The following is a 22,272-nucleotide window of genomic DNA, read 5'->3' as shown; positions in this document are numbered from 1 at the left end:
GTACACCCCGGCGACTTTATGTACCTCCTACCCCCCATACCGAACGTGGAGGATTACTAAAAGGCTCGGACAGGGCTGTCACCACCTGCCGGCTACCTCTACAAACCGTGGGTATAGTTGACATCCAGCAACACTTAGCTAATCTAGACACCATGTCTAGACTAGTAAGGGATACTCTAGTGTCCCGCACGGAGCCCCCACCCTCCGAATGGATAGACATCACACTAGAGCAATCATACGAATACTAGAGCAGTTGATAGAGTTCTAAGAACAAAAGATTAACTGTCTAAACTCCACTAAGCCTAAAGACTATGCAAGAAGGAACTTGAGAGGTGAGTGAAGTGTGGTGTGTGTGTTCTCATTCTCTACCCCCTCCCTTGTATTTATAGGAGGGAGCCAGCGGCCGCAGCACCGCAAACCGACCTAAAGGAGCAACAGAGAGGCGCCACATGGCAAAGTTGAGGTGGTGGGGCCCATGGGCCTGGTCGGCCGACCTATAGGTCGGCCGTCCTGCCCTGGCCACCAACCGCCCCCAACTGCTGGGGGTTGGGCTTGTCCGGGCCTCCTTGTCTGATCCACGCTGGGTTGGCCTGTCTTGACTTGTTTTGTTTCGGTTCTTGTGCTACACTTGGTCCATTTGAGCCTGAATCGGTACGCTGATATTTTCTGTGATTTTCTGCTAGGCCAAAGTGTGCTTGCAACCTGCATATTAGCTCAAAAATACAACTTGCATATTCTAGAAGGTAAAGTGTTGTTTAGGGACTTTATTGAATATAAGTACGTGTAAGAAATGCAAACTCTCATGATTTTCTGATTAAGTTGACGCCTAGAAATGATAATTAGTGAGCGTCAACAGTTTCAAACCTACTGCTCCCATCGATCTTTTGCCTTTGCCTATGCAGGAACGTGTGAACTTTGATGCAAGCAAGCAAGCTGAATTTGTCAAGAACCTTCATGATCGAGCTCGAGTAAACATTGAGAAGATGATCAAGCTGTACGAGCAGCGTGCAAATAAAGGGCGCAAGAAGATGTTGTTTGAACCAGGAGACTTGGTTTAGGTGCACTTACGCAAGGATCGCTTTCCTGAACAACACAAGAGCAAGTTGCAGCCCTAGAGTCGATGGTCCCTTTCAAAGTACTTCGAAAGATCAATAACAATGCATATGAGATTGATCTTCCAAGTACATATGGTGTTAGTACGAGTTTCAATGTCTCCGATCTCTCTACATTCTTTGGATCAGAAGAGTCGAGGACGACTCCTTTTCAAGAGGGGGAGGATGATGAGGACATGCCAATGGTTACTCAAGTTACACATAAGTAAGTGCAGGAAGGACCAATTACGTGTATCCTATAATTATTTTTCTGAAATGGATGCTTCACCCATCCTATGATTATTTTTCTCTTGTTTCTTTTCTTGATGGCTCTCCTTCCTTAGAGACTTTGTTGTTGGATGTAAGGCATTGTTCATTCCGTTCTGCAAAGTATCTGGCCACTTTGTTGGAACCATTTTTAATTCTATTTTATGATGTCTTCTGCCCTCAGGTATGTCAGGAAAGTTTGGATCATCGTGTATCTATTTTTGGAGGCTCATCACAACTGAGGCAGATACCTGAACAGCACCATGACCACCTCAAGAGTGTGAAGATCACAGGTTTCAGCTCCGCTAAGGGCTTGGTTGAGCTAACATGTTATATTCTCAAGAACACGAAGTCACTAGATTGCCTTACACTGGACACCACTTATGGTGATCCCAAGTGTGATACTGAAATGTCTGGCGGCAGCTGCATACCCATGAGTAAGGGTTTTCTCATTGAATCCCGTAGAGGTGCTGCGGCTATTAGAACATACATCGAGGATAAAGTTCCGTCTACAGTTAAGCTGACTGTTGTGGAGCACTGCAGGCGGTGCCATGCTGATAAGTTATCCTAATAGTAGGTGGGATGTGAAATAGTTTCATCTTACCTTTAGATGAACTATGCTTGCAGGGCCTGTTCAATGTTTTATCACAGTAGGTACGGTGTAATGCAACATGTAATATATCTTTAGAGAAGAGGGTGACATGCACGCCCTGTGATGTGTCAGATTTCAGTAAACACTGGCATAAGGCTAGTGGGAAAAGGAGATGAACACGAACTGTGGCCTTGTTTAGTTCGCGAAAATGTTTAGATTTTGACCAATGTTTTCAAATCGTATTATCGAACCTAGTCGTAAGACCACTGATAAGATGATTAGTCGTGATTAGTCGTCGATTAGCTCGATTAGTCGGTCCTAGTCGTAGTCTAGTCGTCCTGTATATTCTAGGATCTTTACTATACATATTGTATCCATATTCCATATAGTATGTTATTTAAAGTATATATTAATATAATGTTGATGGTCAGATACTCAGATGGTCACTAACTTTGTAATTTATGAGTTTTAATTTGTGAATTAGATCAAAAGAGCACTAGACTAGAGCTAAAACAACAGCAAGATAGAGGAGATATACTGACCGTCAGAAAAAACATTGCTGCACAATCAAAACTCCGAAGTATCCAAACACAAAAAAAAATCAGCTTGGCAAGTTGTTGTTGCTGAAATAATAAATTACTAGCCCAAAAATTATCTAGGCAAAAAGTTGCTGCACACTATAAAACTAGTCGTCCACACGCTAATCGAACGACTAATCGTGGTTAGTCGATGATTAGTCGGACTACTAGAGTTGTAGTCAAGGTAATCGAGTCGGTGGCCCTTATTGGTAGCGGCTGACCAATAAGGGTGATTAGTCACAAAAATATTGATTTTGACACTATAGCACTTCCATTGTTATTTGACAATTAATGTCCAATTATTGATTAATTAGGCTTAAAAGATTCGTCTCATGCTAATCAGTTAGACTATGTACATGTGTTCAAAGATTCGATGCGACAGGTACTGTAGAAAATTTTTGAGGAACTAAACAGGGCCATTGATTATTTTACTCGATCTTAGCCTAAACATTAAATGGTGAACAGTTGGTCACATGACTCATCGTTTAGCAAAACATGGTATACTATAAACGGCCATTTAAATGAATTTTTAAACTGCCGAAACAATTTTGCATGGCTACCCAACAAGTAGCAGTATTTACACATAGTGTAAATGGTGTAAACGGCCGTGTACAGTGATTTTACTACTGTGCAAAAGATTACTACACATCTATTAGATCTTTACTTCTTTATACGCTGTCATTGCTCAATCCTACGACTACCAAACTCTCCAGGCTCTAGAGCAATTTTTCCATGTCTTATTGTACGACTCCTGTCGTGTGCACATTGTGTCGACCTCCATTTTGCTTTTGCTCCTCGCGATTTCATCTTAATTATATATTGAGATACACTGGCTGGCTTTTCTTCTCTTCCCTTTTGGATGGTGGTGCCTCGCCCTGTTCATGGTCTAGTTTTAACAGTTTCTAGTTTTGTTTCCAACCCAAGCCAAGGTAAGATAAATACGCTGGTCCGGTGCAGGCTAGATTTCAACGGGTTACTAACGGCTTAATTAATATGCTGGGTCGGTGACGGGACACGGGAGGGAAGTGATCAGGTGACGATCGAGGAGAAGGATGGTGAATGGTGAGGCCGATCAGGGAGAGCAACGGCTGATTAGGAGCATTATTAACAAAGTGATTAATACTATAACCGTGGTGTTCCGGCCGGCCGGTAGCTCGTCACGATTAATCTGTGCGGCCGGCCGGAGCAAGCTAGACGTAAGGGGTCGTAATGGGCCTGGCCCTATTGATCACTTTACAGCTCAATTTGGATCTTAAATTTTTTTATTTTAAAATTGTATAAGAATAGAGTCTGGCTGTTTTAGGACCCGATTCTTAGATTATTTAGATCAAATTTCACCTCTACGTACACGGTGTTATTGGATTCCGCACACTCGCATGAGCGAGCGTGGTCGCATGCATTCCGTGGCTGCTAGCTACACCTGCTGGTCATCTTCGCTCGAGCTAAGACAAGCGTAAAAGACAAGGTGCGGGGCTGGTCAGTGACCACTGACCACCATATATCCGTCCGTTGTCACGTTTGCTGAAACTGTGTTTTTTTCCGAACAAATTCGGGGGTATCCCCACCTACTATTTCATTGATCGAAAGAGCTCCGAGACGGAGCTGTTACAATGACGCTTACAAAGATTATCTCGGCAAACCGAGAGAGAACAACGTGAGGTCGGCTAGGCCGAAAAGAGAGAAAATACAGGAGAGGTTACATGGAAACATCACAATTCTAATACAGCTTAAGAGTACACCAAATGTATTCTACCAAACGTCCATGGAACCAGCGCCGAACAACTTGCTTGCCAGGTTCACCGCAACCAAAGTGCCACCACAAAACCCCTCGCAGCTATGCCGCTCTGTGGATACAATCCAACGATTTGGGAGGGTTTACCGACCGAATGGGGGCTAAGGGTAAGCGGGGCATCCTGACCAAAATGTCACCGGAAACGACGACCTCCCTTCAAGCTGACGGTACTACCAAATGAGGCACATCCAGACACCGCATACCGCCATCCAACGCCCTTCGAGGGGAGGAAGCCCCAAAGGAGGGAAGGCCGGCAGAGGTGACGACCGGCATTTGATTTTGATATCCCTTCAACAAGGAGAGCACCGACGAAGTAGAGGCGCCAGCATCTGGTACTTGTGGAGCAACAGCAGAATCCAAAAAGAACACCAACAGGCTTGTAAAATGGTTGCAGACACGAAGGGGGGAGTGGTGGTCTTCCGAGGAAGCCACTGCCGAGATACTTACTTGCCAGGTTCACCATAGCCAAAGTGCCACCACCACATCGGTCGCGGCTACGCCGTCCTGTGACCACCCTCCAACGAACTGGGAGGGCTTGACAACAGAATGGGGGCTAAGGGTGGGGAGGAGCAGCCTGACCAAGACGTCACAGGAAATGACGACCTCCCTTCGAGCTGATGGTAATACCAGTGGGGGCACATTTGAATGCCGCATACCGCCATCCAACGCCCTTCGGGGGGAGGAAGCCCCAAAGGAAGGAGGGCCGGTAATGGCGACGCCCGGCATTTGATATGGTATCTCCAACAACAAGGAGAGCGTCGACGAAGTAGAGGCACCAACAGTGGACACTTGTGGAAGACGGCAATGGAGCAACGATCGTCACCAGTGGCAATGGCGCAAGGAAGAGGAGGCCCTTTGATGACGCCTTCAAGAAGGAAGATGGCGTCCCGAGAACGTCATCGTCATCGGCCCGCACAGGCGGAAAAAGGCTTTCGCCTAGACCTCAATCCTCAATCCTCGGAGGATGCACGGTGTGCAGGGAGACGACCGGAGCGGAGGTGGCGTGGAGGATGTGCGGAGCCCCCGCGGTGGAGCCACCAGCTCGCCTCCGGCGGCGAGGGGAAGAGTGGAGGGCCTAGCCGCGCACAGGACCGACGGTTGCAGGCCCCTTCGAATTAGCGTGGCGGTGGCACCAGCCACCGCCGGGGGGCCGGAGCGCATCCAGCAGGACGTTCCAGGAGACCACCGTCCAGTCCGGCATTCCTTCGAACACCTTCCGCGCGTCACGCACGCGACCGAACCGCGCGTAGGCGCGGACCAGGGAGGTGCACGCGTGGACGTCGGAGGCGGCCCGCGGGACGCCATACTTGACGAGGAGTGCGTGGATCTGCTCGACCTCCGCCGCAGCGGCGTGCAGGCGCGCGCAGGCGCGCGCAGGCGCCGAGCGCTACCACCCGCGCGCGCACGGCGGCCGCCGGGGTAGGAGCCGGTGACGGGGAGGAGGCAGCAGCGCCGGGCTTAGGGATGGCGCGGGGTGGGTCCAGGCACCGGCGGCCGCTCGGGCGACGGCGAGGTGGGGGGCGGGCGCGCGGAGGGTGGTGGCGTGGTGGTGGGAGCGGCTCCACCCGAGTCGCCCCTGGGGAGCGAGGGGGGGGGTAATGCAGTGACCGAAACTGTGTTTTTTAGATCTCGAACGACCGTACGTATCATGCAAGATACAGCAGTACTGCTTCGTCGCATCTGTTGTCACGTTTGCTTTCAGCTTGGTAAAACCCCTATTAGTTGGACGTATCGCCCGATTAATTAGTCGTGACTAATCGTCCGATCAGAACTTTATCGGCGCCATGGCGACTGCTAGGTTTGATTAGACATTTAATAACATCGATGGTTTCCACATTCGAAATAAATCACTCGGTTGCAAGTGCAAGATCAAATGGCGGTCACCGTTAAAAAACAAGTAGCTTGTGCTATTCGTAATCTACTAATAACCTACAAAGTTACCTGAATGAAAAAAAAACAATGATGGGAAATCTATCCGTTTCGAGCGCACATTTTTATTTTTTCTTAATAATAAATAGATTGGTGTAGTTATCTATTTTTTTAATTTTAGTAACTGTCCAATGGAATGGAGCTTTACACTAAAAATAAAATTTAGCCTCCGCCAAGTAAACTCAAAAACTCAAACACGTCTCCACGAACAAATAAACAAAGCGCATTGGAGCCGAGGAAGCGAGCTATTTGTGTGGGGAAGCAGAGGGTGGCTGGGGAGGCAAAACATAAGGCCTTCTCCAGTGCCCACAGTATGCTATTAAATTCATGATAAAAAAAGAAAAGTTTGTCCACAGCACACCATCAAAATGCAGTTTTGTGCGGAACACACCATCAAAGCCGATTTTGTCTCCACCACATCACCAAAGTGCAACTTGGTCTACAACACACTGCATGGAATAAACTAATTATTTGCAGTGAGAGGTTGGGTAAAAGGACCATTTTGCCCTCATTTGACATCCTCTTCTTCACTTCTATTGCTGCCTTTTTCAAAAAAAACTTCTATCGCTGCTGCACCTCCACCCTCGTCGCCGCCGGTCCGAGCCGCCTCCGCCTAGGCCTTGCGCCCCCGCCTCCTCGCGTCCCGTCGTGGCCCTCGACGCAGTCCGCACCGCCACCGCCCGCTCCTCGCCATGGCCCCTCGCCGCCGGTCCGAGCCGCCTCCACCTAGGCCCTGCGCTGCCTCCTCCTCGTGTCCTGCCGCTGCCCTCGACGCCGTCCGCGCCGCCACCAACCCGCTCCTCGCCATGGCCCCTCACCGCCGGTTCGAGCCGCCTCCGCCCCACGCCGCCGCCGACCCGCTCCCCGCCGCGGCCCATCGCCGCCTCCACCAATGCCCCGCTCCGCGTCGCGCCCTCCAGGGAGTCCCTGGAGCGGCCCGAGTTGGAGGCCGCTGCGGCGGGGGCGCTGCGTGCGTGCCGCCCCAACGCCGCGCTCACCGTGCAGGAGGCGCACCGGCGAGCGCTCGCCCCCAGGAAGTCGTCGAGCTGGCACACCAGGCTGTCCATGCCGGTGCGGAGCATGTCCAGCTACGCCTTGAGCTCCTCCACTTTGTCCTTGACGATGCCGCCCTCGCTCTTGCGGCCCGCCGCGGCGGCGCGCTCCACCTCCTCCCGCGCGGCCTCCACGGCGGCGCGCGCGCACCAGAACTCGCACATCCTGATCCGTGGCGCGCCGGGGCCGTCGGACTCGGCCTCCTCCGCCATCCTCTGCTGCAGCATTGCGATGGACGCCGCGAAGCCACCGGCGGCGTCCGCGCCGGCCTCCATGGCGCACGGCCCCCCAGCCGCGGCGGCGCGGGAGACGGCGCCGCTGGCCAGGATGAGCAAGAGGAGCGAGCTCGCGTTGTGCAGCGCGCAGAGGAGCCCCCGGAAGCTGTTGAAGCCGGCGAGCATGGCGTCCGTGGCGCGCAGCAGTAGCCGCCCGTCCAGCTGCAGCGCGAGCGGCACCACCAGCGGCCCCAAGGCAGTGGCGACCAGGAACGCCGAGATCCAGCCAAAGGCGAGTCAGATTCGGCCGCGGGAGGGACGGATCCGGCGACCTACAGGCTGCAGCAACCAATTTTGGTGACGGGCGAGACGACCGGCGATCGTGGAGCCAAAGGAAGGAGGGAAGGGTCGAGGAGGAAGAGAATGAGAGAAAAGGGTAGACGGGAGGAGGGGAGAGGTAGAGGATGGCAGGTGGGCCCGGGGGCAAAATGGTCTATTTACATCTTCATTCAGCTGAAAATGATTATTATAATTGCTATGATGTGTTGCAGACAAAATCAAACATTCACGGTGTGTTTGAGACAATATTCAATTTTGTGATGTGTTGCACACAAAATCACACTTTCACAATGTCCTGCAGACAAATTTCCCTAAAAAAAAGCATCTTGGAAACGTTCTGGTGAAGTTTGACAAGACATAAATTTTACAACTTGAATATACATTCTGGCTAACAGATACAATGCAAATTGGATATTAGATATCTCCAGTGAATCTTTGGCATGGATACGCTAGCCACAATAATCTTATTAGCTATTTGCGTGGGGGAACGTCTTGCAACAACACCTAAAATTATAGACATTTCCAATGCCACCTAGACATGATAGTCACATGTAATTTCTTCTTTTCTTAGGCAAACAGTTATCAGCTTGCATAAATTAAATTCTGTGATCAAGGCATGCTGGAAACGTGTAGGTGAAATTTCACCCAAGGCATCAGTTCACCAACTTGAATGCATTTTGGTATTAAGACTAGTCTCAGTGGGAGTTTCATAGGCACAATTACCTAAACTGAAAACTAGATAACTGTGTTAGATGAGTTTCATGGTGATGAAACTCTCCTCACATTCTATGAAACTTCATCCTTGTCTCTACTTGTCATGTCAGCAAAATTGATAATATTCAATGTCATGAAACCTTCCATAAAACTCTATTGGTGAGACTGACCTAATATCTTTCCTGAGAATCTTTGGGCTGGGAAACATATAAGCCAAAATTAATTAGCATTAACGACCTGTAAATCCCAACGCAGATTTCTTCACGCTCCAAGGCATTACAAATACACAACCATGCATGTATCCACCATCTTCTGCACTGCTCCATCCTTTTCTGGAATCTGCAATGGCGATACACACCGTAGTAGCCGCCGCCGCTGCGGCCCTTGCGCTGAGCCTCGTCGCAACCGCAGCGGCGGCAGGCGCCGCCGGAGCTCACCCGCCGGCGCCGGGGCCGGCGCACGACATCGCGTCCTGCCTCGTCACCAGCGGCGTGAAGAACTTCTCCCTCCCGGCGTCCAAGAGCTTCAAGCCCATCCTCGACTCCTCCCTCCGGTACCTCCGCTTCGACGTCCCCAGCGTCGGCAAGCCGGCCGCCATCGTGCTCCCGGCGTCGCAGCGGGAGCTCCAGCGCGCCGTCCTCTGCGCGCGCAGCAGCTCGCTGGCGATCCGCGTCCGCAGCGGCGGCCACAGCTACGAGGGCCTCTCCTACACCTCCGAGAACTACGTCCCCTTCGTGGTCATCGACCTCGCCAACCTGAACCGCGTCCGCGTCGACGCGGCCTCCACCACGGTCTGGGCGGAGTCCGGCGCGACGCTCGGCGAGCTCTACCACGCGGTGTGGCAGTCGAACCGGACCCTCGCGTTCCCCGCCGGGACCTGCTCCACCATCGGCCTCGGCGGCTTCGTCTCCGGCGGCGGCTTCGGGCTGCTGGCCAGGAAGCACGGGCTCGCCGTCGACAACGTCCTGGACGCGACCCTGATCGACGCCAGCGGCCGCGCCCTCACCCGCGCCACCATGGACGCCGACGTGTTCTGGGCCATCCGCGGCGGCGGCGGCGGAAGCTGGGGCGTGGTGTCCTCGTGGAAGCTCCGGCTCGTCCCGGTCCCCGCCATCGTCACCGTGTTCGACATGGACCGGCGCGGCCCGGCCGGCCTCATCGCCGGGCTGATCCACAAGTGGCAGTTCGTCGGGCCCCACCTCCCCGACGAGTTCTACATCTCCACCAAGATATACTTCACGCCGGCGCCGGCGAGCGGCGGCAACCTCACCATGTCATTCACCGGCCAGGTCCTCGGCCCCAAGCGCCTCGCCTTCTCCGTGCTGACCAAGGCCTACCCGGAGCTCCGCCTCGCCGCGTCGGAGCTCTCGGAGGTGAGCTGGGTCGAGTCGGCGGCCAAGTTCGCCGGACTCTCCTCCGTCGCCGACCTCCCCGGCCGGCAGATCGGGGTGGGGGAGTACGCCAAGCGCAAGTCCGACTACGTGCAGGCGGCGCTCTCCGAGGAGGACATGGCCAGGGTCGCCCGGTACATGACGACGGCGCCGACGGAGGGGTCCATCCAGCTCAACCCCTACGGCGCCGCCATGGCGCGGATCGGGAGCAGCGAGACGCCATTCCCACACCGCGCCGGGTTCCTCTACAGCGTCCAGTACGCGATCGACTGGAAGGCGTCGGAGAATGATCGGTCGGGGGAGTACATGCGGTGGCTCCGGGAGTTCTACGAGTTCATGGCGCCCTTCGTGTCCAAGAACCCTAGAAGCGCGTATGTGAACTACGTGGACCTGGACCTGGGCACCAACAACTGGACGACGGCGACCGGCGGGCCATTGTCGGCGAGCTCGGTGAGCCACGCGGCGTCATGGGGGCGGCGCTACTTCCTCCACAACTTCGACCGGCTGGTTAGGGCCAAGTCCAAGATTGATCCCGGGAATGTGTTCAACAATGCGCAGAGCATTCCTCCTTCGCACTAGGGTCGGGACTCGGGAGCTAGAGAGCGTCAAATTTTCATGTAATTATTATTATTAGCAATAAAACAATGAATGGATCTTTTGTTTTTATTGTTATATGGTAAATGGTCTACAAGATTCAGAGAATTGTTGAACTTTGCGTGTCTGCTTTTCTGGGATCAAGTTCTACGATTTTCTGGCAGGAGGTCTCCTACACATGCACACTCCTGGAGTCCTGGTTCAAAACGGCCTGGTAGGGCACCTCCAGCGTATGGAAAAAACGAACCAAGAGTTGGTCGTCGAATCGAATCGTCAACATAGTGGCAACCGAATTTTTGGTCAGACTGAAAAACGATGCGTGCGGACGAGTCGGCTCATGAGCTGCTGTAGCTTGCGCGAGGGAGGCTTCCAAGTGATTGAGCAATTTTTTTCTCCATAGGTGGGCCCTATGAAAACAGTGTTGACATAGTCGTAGATCGTAGTGCTACCCTGGAAAAAGAAGGCCTGGCTCCCCGCGTGGCTCTCCTATCGACTTGGGGGGGGGGGGGCGATCCGCGCCGCCGCCCTCAGTCCCACACTGGCGGCGGCCCGCGGCTGAGCCAAAGTTGGCGCAGCTCGCCTTCCTCTCCCTCTCCTCCCCCCACTTCCTTCCCCACGACCTCCAAACCTCGATTTGCTCATCGACGCCTCTCCGCCGGCTGCCAGGGCCAGATCCGCCCCCCCCCCTCGGGCCGGATCTGGCCGTTTGCCATCTTGGTTCGGCGTGGCTCGCATGCATGGGGCTGCCTGCGGCGGTGGCACCGCGCGTGTGGGGGCAGGTGCTGGTGCGTGCAGCACGGCTGGGTTCGTCGCCCGCGGTTGCGTGGTAGCCCTCGGCGGCGGGTGTTCCCCACTACTACAGATCCGGCCATTTGTCCCGGTTCCAAAGGGCCATTTGTCCCGGTTTTGGAACCGGGATTCGGCTACCGGGACAAAAGCTCTGTCCCGGGTGGTAGAACCGGGACAAAATGTCCCTCACGCTAAAAATTTTTTGCGCCCTGCGGGATTCGAACCCAAGACCTATTGCCTGGCGCATGGCTTCCTTGTCAACTCACCTAAGTAGTACATGTTACTAGTAAAGAATAACTTCCTTTTGAACTATCACGTGAAGGGGCCTTTTGTCCGAGTTGGTGCCACCAACCGGGACAAAAGGGTCCTTTAGTCCGGGTTGGTGCCACCAACCGGGACAAAGGGTTAACCTTTAGTCCGGGTTGGTGTTACCAATCGAGACCAAAGGGTTGGGTCTTTTATCCTGGATGGAGCCACCAATCGGGACAAAAAGAGGGTCCTTTTGTCCTGGTTGGTGCCTCCAACAAGGACAAAAAACCTCTGTCCCCCTCCCCCCCCCCCCCCCCCCCCCCCGCTGGCCCGGCTAGCCGTTGGACACGAGACAAAAGCCACCTTTTGTCCCGGGCCCAAAGGCAGCCGGGACAAATGGCTTGGAACAAAGGCATGTTCTGTAGTAGTGCCCGCGCGTGGCCGGCCCTGGCCGCGCCTTGGTCGCCTGCCCCTGGGCCTCCTGCGCTCTCGTGCGCCGCCCTATCCTGGATCTGACCGCCGTGGGCCATCCTCGGCGGGCGCCGCGGTGGTGCTGCGCCGTGTTTGTCCGTGCGGGGGCTGGCTTGCGGTGCTCGGCTGCCACCGCCGCCATGGCCCTCGTGCCTCGGCCTTTCCCGGTGGGCGGAGATGCGTCGTCTCCTCTGGCCGGGGCGGCTGGCCATCTTCGCGGTCGTCCTCGGTGGGCACTTGCGGCCGTCCTTGGCGACCGCCAGTGGGGACATTGCTCTGTGTTGTTGGGCAGCCAAGGACTGCGGCCACCATCGTCTGGCCATGGGGACGTGTCCTTGCCGCTCTCAGTGGCCGTGTGGCCGTGGCCACCACCGCCGGCCCCTTGGTGTGGCGGCCGCGCCACTGCTTGCTCTTTCGACTGTCGGCTTTGGGTTGGAAAGGGGTGATGGCGAAAGCTTTGGATCCGCTTGCGGACCGATGACGACGACGCCCTCTGGCGCCGTTTACCTTCTTGAAGGCGTCATCCTTCCGGCCTTTTCCACCCGCTCCAGCTTGCCTTCTGCGTGAAAACCTAGACTATTTTGGTCAGACAACGACGGCGCCTGTGGCGTCGTTTCCTTCCTGAAGGCGTTGTCTTGAAAGCTTTGCTGGTGGCGGTCATCTGCTCTCCTCGGAGAGCTCCTGCTTCTGCGACTGCCTTCGCTTCATTTCATCTGCATCGTCCGGGTCGCGCTTGGTCATCGGATTCTCTTCGCTGGCGGATGCTTTGCCGCCGTCGTCACGTTGGTTGAAGTTTGCTTCAGGCTGATGCTTTGCCGCCATAGTTCGTTGATCGGGTGGATGCTTTGCCACCTTTGTTAGGTCGTGGACCTTTGCACCTTGGACGTTGTTTTTTCTGCTAGCAGATTCAGTTGTAGGGTTCTGTCTAGAGGTTTGGGTCGTGCCATTTGTCATCTCCGTGTTGCTTTGCTGTTGTTCGTGTTGTTGTTGTGTTTCCTAGTTTGTGTGTGTTTTTCAGTGTTTCTCTATTTTTAGTTCTTTGTGCTATTGTGTTGTTCAAGCTCTGCTTGGCTACGTCAAGATTGTGTCTGTAACTGCTTTCCTCTTAATGAAAAATGTGCTCAGACACGGTCGCGAAAAAAAAGGTTGACATAGTCAGAATCGAACAATAGTGTTATTTGACTTGCGCTGTCAGAACGAACCTAACCAGCACGAGAGCCGGCCGTAGGTAGATATGGACACCTTGGATAAACAAATCAGAACCGTTTTTTTTTTCTGAAGTCTTCCACTGAATACGCATACAGACATCTTCCACTGAATACGCATACAGACACTACTGGTTCAGAGAATTGCCACCACTCAAATGGAAGAGATGTGTTTCTTCGAAAAAAAAATGGAAGAGATGAACCCCAACTTTCATGAGAGCGACAGCGACCTCCTGGAGACCTGGATGTCACGAGTTCGAGGATTCCAACACTGAAGCCAAATCTTCGTTGACGACCATGTTCACACGTCTTCATTTTGCAATCCAATATCACTCTCGCTCAGTCACTCTCCTGCTCCCTCGTCACCTTCTCTTCCAGGATCTCCATTGCCGGCACTACCGCACTAGCTCTCCTTGTTTGCCTCTTCCTGCCATTCCATCAAACAGGCACTCACGAAACTGCCTCTACGTTTTCTGCAGAGCTTGTGATCTGCTTCTGCGTTTTCTGAACTTTTCTGAACCCCACCGAACACAAACTGACAAACACTTCCATGAGAAAAACTTGGTCGTCAGAAAACTGCCGTAGTTCAAATCCACTTCCATGAGATATATGAGAGCGACCTCCCCGGGCCTCACCATCGAGTTGGACACAGCACCAACTCACGTGCAGGGCCAAGTCGAAGATTGATCCCGGGAATGTGTTCAACAATGCGCAGAGCATTCCTCCTTCGCATTAGGGTCGGGAGCTAGAGAGCGTCAAATTTTCATGTAATTGTTATACTACTAGTAATAAAAGAATGAGTGGATCTTTTGCTTTTTTATTGTACTTGTAGTAACATGGTCTACAAGATTCAGAGACTTATTGAAGTTCTTGCGCGTCTGTTTTTCTGGCACTCGAAAGCTATACTTCTTCCTTCCACTTTTATAAGACATAGTCTAACATGATAAAGTATATGAGCTAAGTATATTTGATTACAAATCCAATTATACATTATAAAAATAAAAAAAACTAATAGTCAAATTATTAATTAATTAAAGATAGCAAAATTTGAATCTTTGATATGCGTGTGCGTCTTATAGAAGTGGAAGGAGGGAGTATGTGCTATACCAGGTTCCTGCCCTTTTCCCACATGAAAATCGTATAACTTGATGGACATGTTGGATACACAAATCAGAACTTGAACTCATGACATATACACTCATAGTTCAAAATGGCCTGGTATAGGTAGATTTTTTTTTTAGTATGCGGGAGAGTTGTGCATCTTTATATTAAAATAGAAATTATGAAGTACACATCACGTCAGACTCTGTTCTGCTGGCTACTTCTCCAGTCACCTAACAGTATTTTTCTCTCACACCAAACCAGCCACCAGCCAGCCAGCAGTAATTTTCTTTCACAACAAACCAGCACCAGCCACCAGCCGCAGCCAGCAGAACGGAGTGTATTATATGAAGTACACATCGCGTTTGACTTTGTGCGCTAGCCGCCTTGAGCTACATTACCTGTCATGGTTTGGGCCAAAGATTACATCAAACGCAACTACTCACAAACCAAACAACCGAGCTTGGCTGCTACCCGGAAGGTTAGATGGACACCTTGGGTAAAACAAATGAGAACTTTTTTTCGTTCTGAACTCCCACTAAATACGCAGACAGACACTACTGGTTCAGAGAACGAACTGCCACCACTCAAAAGTCAAATCGACGAGACAAACCTCAAGTTTCATCAGAGCGACAGCGACCTCCCTGGAGACCTGGACGTCACGAGCTGGAAGACTATTCCAACACTGAAGCCAAGCCAAGTCTTCGCTGACGACCATGTTCAGGCGTCTTCATTTCGCAAATCCAAAATATATTTGCTGCAGGCCTCCTCACCGTGTCGATCACTCTCGCCCAGTCGTCACTCTCCTGCCTGCTCCGTCATCACCTTCGACCTCTTCCAGGATCTCCATTGCCGCTGATAGATCTCCTTGCTCGCCTCTTCCTGCCACTCCGTCGTCAGAAACTTTTCTGAACTCGGCCGAACGCAAACTGACAAACACTTCCATGAGAAAACTTGGTCGTCAGAAAATTGACAGGCAGTCACGATCGAGCTGGACAGCTCCGATTCTGAATTCAAGTCTTGGCCCTAAACCACGAATCACACGCCCGCTCACATTTCGCAATCCAAAAAACTTGTTGCATGATGAGCTCCATTGCAGCTCTCCTTGTCCCTGTCCCGGTCTTCATTCCGCTCCACCAAACCACCTGCTCCGCCGGCGCAGCCTCTCTCCTCCTGCCTCGCCTCCCATGACGTCTCCGAGCTCCTCCATCCGCAACCTCCGCTTCGTCACGCTCCCGGGCCCGCCGTAAAGGGATTGGTGGGTGCAGTCTGGGCCGCGGGTTTTCAGTTGTGTGGATGGGCTTGGGCCGAATGCTGAGGCACGGAGTCGGCCCATGGGCTCTGGCGAAAGCCAAGCCACGAGAGTTGAGGGCCGTTGGCTGGCTGCGCGGCGGCATTGGCGTGTCACTGTCGTGCCCGTCGCGGCCGCGCCGCGCCGAGCCTCGAAAGCGGCGGCGCGCGTCGTCCAGAACCGGGCGATCGACGAGAGGGGGGCCGGAAAGCAAAAAAAGAAAAAAGAAAAAGAAAAGAAAGGTTTCGATGGAAAGCTTAGGAGGAGGTGGCTCAGGTGGGGTGGCAGTGGTGGCAACGGAAGAGGCTTGTGGAAGCAAGAGCAAGACGCCTGCCGATGCCATACGTGCTGACTGGTTGGTTCATACACAAGTCGATCTACAACCAAGAAGCCCCAGCGTACGTGCTGCTGCTGCTGCTGCTGCTTGTATTGGAGCCCTGCTCTGGTTGTCGCCACGCTGGACCTTGGACGACGTCCATTGACGCGGGCCATGCGGAGTTCGACGGGCGGTGCGCACACACCAGCCACGCACTGATGCACGTCCATCGATCAGGAGCCACACAACCAGCCGTTGAGTCGAGTCGAGGTAGAGCCGAGCCGCTGGAGCGCGCGCGCAGGACACGAATTCACCAAAAGCCACGGCCGAAAGCTAGCTTAATTCAGGATGGGAAAGAAATTAAAGGTACTCCAGACCAGATTAAAAAGTGGGCGGCGATGGGGATGGAGGAAGGAAAAGTCTTGTGGAAGACGCCTGCCTGCCTGCCTGTCCATGGCAACAGCCAACAGCGCCCATGCACGCCATTGTCTCGTCGTCTGGTTTTACCCGCGCGTCTCTTTCTCGCTTTGCATTGCGTCGCCATGGATGACGGCTTGTCGTGTCACTCGTCCCCCGGCCGTGGATCACGCATCCGGCGGCCGCTGACGCCCGGGCCGTCGGTCGCCTCGGCCCGAGGCCGGCTCGGAAGGGCCCCGCGGCGCACTTGCCCGCGCCCACCATCCACCGCCCACCTCGACCGCTTCGGCTTTGCTTTCCCGTCTGCTCCGCCGTGTCGTCGTACGATTCCTCCCGGCCTCGTCGCGCGCCTTTTTCGCTTCCATCTCGGGTGGTCTACCACTTGGAGGCGTAACGTCTGATTTGGCATGCATCAGCCGTCGTCTCGAACAGATGCTGAAGACGACCCCCCCGGCACTCGCAACAATGGAGGGTTACGTGCAAACCTATACCATCAGCAACAACCAGGTAAGCAATGGAGCGAGGAACACGAGCGAGAGTTTACCACGCACGTGTTTTCTTTCTTTTTTCCTTGTGCCTTTTGCTTCATGGTGCTAATAACAATAATCAAGTTGGGTTAAACCCTAATAAAGAAATGCCGCGCCGAAAAAGGGAGATTAAAGATGGGAAGCTAAAGCGGGTATCGAGCCCGCTGATGGCACGTCGACATCAATATGTAGCATCGATTAAGGAGGCCTGCTGTTTTAATTGATCCAAAATTTAGCCCTTCTATTTACATGTCAAATAGTAGGACCAAGAGCATTATTTTCGAGGGACACACTAAATTAGACTAGCCAAATTCTCATTTAACTAGTCATTCTGGACCACCGAAGGAGGAGGAGGCGGGGGGCTGTGGGAGGGCGCGGGATGCGCGGGAGGAGAGCAATAGCGAAGGCGACCACTGGGTAATTTTGCCTAGCGAGAGCACGAACCAGATAAAGAAGAGAGGTAGATAAAGAGTCTGCTGGTACCTCTTTTCACGAAGATGCTCTCACTGCTGTACGATGAGCAAACATTTCGATCTGATGCCAAGTGGTTCGGTGGAGCCATACAAGCTTATCTTTGCGGCCTTAATTATGTTATTATACTCCGATGCGATACATGTATGTGACGCAAAAGTTTTGACACCTTTGTGGTTCTCTCAGTGGGCACGAATTAACATGCTTTTCACAAGATGCGAAAACCATACCTCAAATTTCGCGTGTGATCAGTGGCGACGCTACGTTGTTATTGCCCGGTGCATGATGCACGTGCACCACACCGTGGTGAAAAAGAAAAATCCCTACTAGTTGCCTAAATTTTACCATCTCAATTATATTAGCTTCCTTCTATCAAATGAAGAGTGCACGGCTTTTCTGTTTTCTCGGTGCTATCGATTGGGGTTAAAAAGAACAAAACTAGAAACCGAAAAGAGAAAAAAAATAATAAAAAAAGGCAGAGGGCACTGGCAAAAAACATCAAGATCAAGCGTCCAGATGAAATGGTAGGCTACAGCTCCAGTTACTACTCTCTGCCCAAGGATGCTTACTACGAGTGGTCTGCACGCGATTTCTTCTCTTTTCCCCGCGACCGGCATGATTGGCGCCTCGCAAATCTGGGTTCTGGCTAGGCCACGTTTGTGTGCCAAACAATGCAAAAAGCAGAGGGAGGCCGCCTTTTCTTGCTCCGGTCGCAATCGCTTTAATTCTTCTTCCTTTTTTTCTGAATGGATGGATCATGAGAGGATGTTGGCAATATATCAGCAGCTAGCGTGCGTTCCACGTACTATTACCAAGAGAGGTCTGCAGCCTAGTGGATCGAACCACACAAATCTGTCTTTGCAACTCGAGGGGAACCATCATCCTATTCCTGCAGTTCAAACATACATGGCCCGTTTCTGGCAGAGTTTGGAATCCAAGATGTGTCTGCAGCAAAAGATCTGATCGGACATGAACTGAGCGTAACTTAGCTGGATAAGATTTCTTGCAGTAGAAATTGACCATCCGGATTCGAATATTCAACTTTTTTTTTGCGAAAATTCGAGTGTTCAACATCCCAACGCAGACAGGAGGCAACGCTCCTCAGCAGGCCCCCCCTGCTGTTACGTGTTGACGAGCGAGAGCGATGATGCTTCTGAATCCGGTCGCTTGCCCTTTCAGAGTTTCAGACAAGTGTGCATTTGTCCGTTCTTTGCAGTTAGCAGCAGCGGACGGACACAAGTGCCAGGCTCAGCACGGAGGAGTGAAGTAGTACGTAGTAGGTGGCACGACGCACGAGTATCCTTAACGCGGCTGCTCCGTGCATCAGCGCGTGCGTGTGTAGTTTTTCCAAACCTTCTAGTAGCAACCGTGTTCGTTTTCTTCTCGGCCATTTCAAACGGTCAGGAATTCTGGCATGTGCAGACAGCCACTTGAAGATTTCTGATCCGATGATCCACCCCGAGACAAGATTCGAGTCTCTTGTCTTAACCTTCGGGATTTTGACAGTGCCAAACTTGCTGAAATTTGGCCATGTTTCGCGTTACCAAAAGCTTTTCGCTAGCTCTAGACACCACACCACACTGGCACACCACACGAACAGTCAAACACACGTCGCAATCCTTCAACCAAAAGTGTCCTTCCTTGGCTGACCCGATGGTAACCCGAGGATCGTGCCTCCGGAATCACTCTTATTACCCGGTGTCACGACACGGCGTCCGTGCAATTCCAGAGCCATGGATGAACCTGCACTGGCCATGGAACTGGAATTGTTGGAAGCAGCAGCAGCAGGCAGCAGCAGGATCGGGATTGTAACACCCAAGTGTTAAACTTGGGTTTAACTAGCTAACTAGTGACCAAATTCTCTCGGTTAAAAGTCGAGTCACAAATCGACTCAAAACTCAATTTCAAATCCTGGAGCCAGCGGAACCCGGATACTCCGGGTATGAATCCACAAATTCCAGATTTACCCGGATACTCCGGATATTCTTACTGATACTCCGGACCTGGAACTGTATATCTCATGTTTTGGCCTTTTTCCTGTTCCCAAATATTATAAAACATTATTCACTCTCTCCCGTGCTCTCTCTCACTCTCTCCCGTGGTCCTTCCCTCTCTCTCGTGCTCTCTTTCCCCCAAACCCTAGAGACCCAAAACCCTCCCTCTACCCTTGATCCAAGGCCCACGGGAGCTTCACTTGGGTGGTGGATCATCTATCCCGCGTGCTCCATCCCTGGACGGCTTGGGTTCAAGCCCTTGGAGCAAGGAAGAGCTCACCCCAAGGTAAATAAGCTAGGGTTCGGCAAGTCTCGTGTTCTAGGGGGTTCGAATCGATTTCCTCCGGTTAGTCATCTTCTTATGAATCACTCTACTAGGGTCTAGGAGGGTTTCGATTTTTGTGGATTGGTTTTGCTAGAAATCACAATTTCAGTTTTTGGGGCGAAAAATGCTGTCGGGTCCAGAGACTCCAGGTATAAGCCCGGATACTCCGGGTTTTGGAAAACTCCGGGCGAAACTCCGGGTATAAGCCCGGATACTCCGGGTTTGGGACACTCCGGGGAAAACACCGGGTATAGGCCCGGAAACTCCGGACTTTAGGGCCCGGATACTCCGGGTATTCGTCCGGATACTCCGGATTTTTGGGGAATGTTCTGGGCCTGGGAGCGCAATTTTTGTGTAAATTACTAATAGTTACATCTAGTCATTGGCTATTTTAAGATTGCAACCCATGCATGCATTCTCATATCATTAGCATACGTGTAGACGCCGCTGCCGAGGGAGCCGTGTACGAGGTGATCGCCGAGCCACAGGAGCAGCAGGGGCAAGTTCAGCAGGAAGAGCGGCGTGAGCACCCAGCCCAAGGCCCAGCTGAGCCAAGTGTCGAGCAGCAGCCCGAAGGCAAACCCCGGTGCACATCCTACTATTTCAAATTATGACACTTATATGTGTCTTTAATAATTGTGCATTAGGTTTAGGAATTGTTTGAATCCTTAGTTGCATGATCCCTAGGTTTTCCTGGGCCTTATACTAGTATGAATAGGTCGTTAGCACTGCTATGCTTAATAGGGCTCGATAGAGTCGAGTGATAATTCTGTCACTCGCGAGATATTGGATGTCTTTATATTACAGTATATGAATTATTATATTCAAGATGAAAGGTATGGGATGGGAGACCGGATGGGGGAAGGTGTAGCCCCATCTGTGTCGATTAAAGACCGTTCCGTTGTCGGCTGTGCTGATCGGGAATTGAATTGTACTAGCCGCATGCCGGGAGTAGGAGGTAGTCGAAACCGGTAAGCCGAGTACTGCTTTGCTTCGAAAGTACAGGAACCCGCACCTAACTCCTGGGCTAGTCGAGTAGTCGCGGAGAATTGGGGATGCATATGTTTACTTTTGGTGGTCTCACATTGAGCTCGGCTGACCATATGTCGTTGGGCTGGTTCCTGTAGTTCGAGGCGGGGAGGGGAAATGTTGTTGCGTGGGGTCCGACGGGGCTTTTGCGTGCCGTGTTGGTTAGGTCCACCTTGCAAGGTTAAATCGGATCGATTCGCCGTGTCTCGCGGTCATGAGAGCCTTGATCTTTTGGTCACATCATAGAAAGGAAATTGAATATAATGAGATGAGGTGCAATGAGGGCCGCTGTTATTTAGTTAATGTATTGCTCACCTTGATTGTTGTAGAATTGCAAAATCCTAGATTATTAGTGGATTTATCGATATAAATGGGAGATAAAATTTGGAAAGAAGGACTCACTTCTAGTGCTTTTCTGTAAAACCAACTACTAGCCAGAAAACCTTGCATGTCTAGATATGTGGGCTAAGTTATACCCACTGGTCGGGTAAGTCTTGCCGAGTATTAGTTGCTCAGGGCTTTGTTGGAAAAATGATTTCAGGACCCGCACACGTAGACTTCTGTCTGTGTTGCGCCAAGTTTGTTCGACTGGACGCGGATGGATGGAACGTCGAGGACCCAGGCGCGTAGCTTTGGAGTGTATGGGATTGCACACTCGTGGGCTGAGTGTGTGATTTTCATTTCCGTTCTTATGTGTTGTAGTGGGCAGATTCTATGTTTATAAAACTTTGTATAAATGGCAGACACACTTGTGTATTATTATGTATTTCGAACTCGGTTTGTAAACTAAGTATTTCATAAGCGTTTGGTGTGTGTATTTTTAAGTACTGTGTGGTCAGCATCCCGTTTTCTTTTAGAGACGGGTTAAAATGTGAGACCATCTGCGCTCACCTTCGTGTGAGACCACCGGTGTTGTTTCGATCGGGCCGTGGGTTGAGAAAGGATCGCCAAATTAAGCCGTTAAGCTAATGGGCCCGATGTGTTCAAATAACGGTCATTACGCTTAATTAGAGTTTTAATTTGGCGGTTCTGTCACAGCTGGTATCAGAGCCGAAACGCACTGGGGGTGGTACGAGCATGACTAGTTTTGGGGTTTTTACGACTTAAAAATATAACTTCGACTTAAGGCAAAATGTTACTTAGTAGTGTGAGCGGGGGTTAATCGTAATTGCCCTATATAGCTAATGTTAGAGTTGTAGCTAGATTGTTGGGTTGGGGCTGAGAGGTTACCGTAGGACGATCATGCATTGTGCATCATGTCATTCATTGATTTAAAAGGATTCTTGCATTCAGTGGGTGGGAACAATGTAAATGTGACATGAATATCCGGATACTCCGGATATAGTTCCGGATATTCCGGGTGGGGGTACCCGGATATTCCGGGTGAAAATCTAGAAAGTCCGGATTTAGTTGCAAAAAGAGTTCCGGCTTTTTGATTTAAATTGCGCTTTCTGCCTTCTTCCATGGTTGATTGTTTTGGAATCAAAATTTTGGGACTAATTCAACCATGGTTGAATGCAGAATGGGAGAGC

The 22,272-nt window shown here is 51.7% G+C and overlaps 1 protein-coding gene, 1 long non-coding RNA gene and 1 pseudogene across 2 annotated transcripts; 2 read left to right on the top strand and 1 right to left on the bottom strand.

The window, feature by feature from the left end:
* The first annotated feature begins 857 nt into the window (after positions 1–857).
* On the top strand, positions 858–2,064 carry LOC120711457. The gene is made up of 2 exons (XR_005690295.1): positions 858–1,317; positions 1,543–2,064. It is a non-coding gene; the product is annotated as an uncharacterized LOC120711457 (long non-coding RNA).
* Positions 2,065–5,395: 3,331 nt separating this feature from the next.
* On the bottom strand, positions 5,396–8,916 carry LOC120713180 (annotated as a pseudogene).
* LOC120713179 (reticuline oxidase-like) lies at positions 8,915–10,540 on the top strand. The gene has a single exon (XM_039999185.1). It carries the CDS (start codon positions 8,915–8,917, stop codon positions 10,538–10,540), a length of 1,626 nt encoding a protein of 541 aa, XP_039855119.1.
* The last annotated feature ends 11,732 nt before the right edge of the window (positions 10,541–22,272 follow it).

The sequence above is a fragment of the Panicum virgatum genome, chromosome 6K, assembly GCF_016808335.1.
Source record: "Panicum virgatum strain AP13 chromosome 6K, P.virgatum_v5, whole genome shotgun sequence".
Lineage (NCBI taxonomy): Eukaryota > Viridiplantae > Streptophyta > Magnoliopsida > Poales > Poaceae > Panicum > Panicum virgatum.
This window is presented reverse-complemented; position numbering and strand designations above follow the sequence as displayed.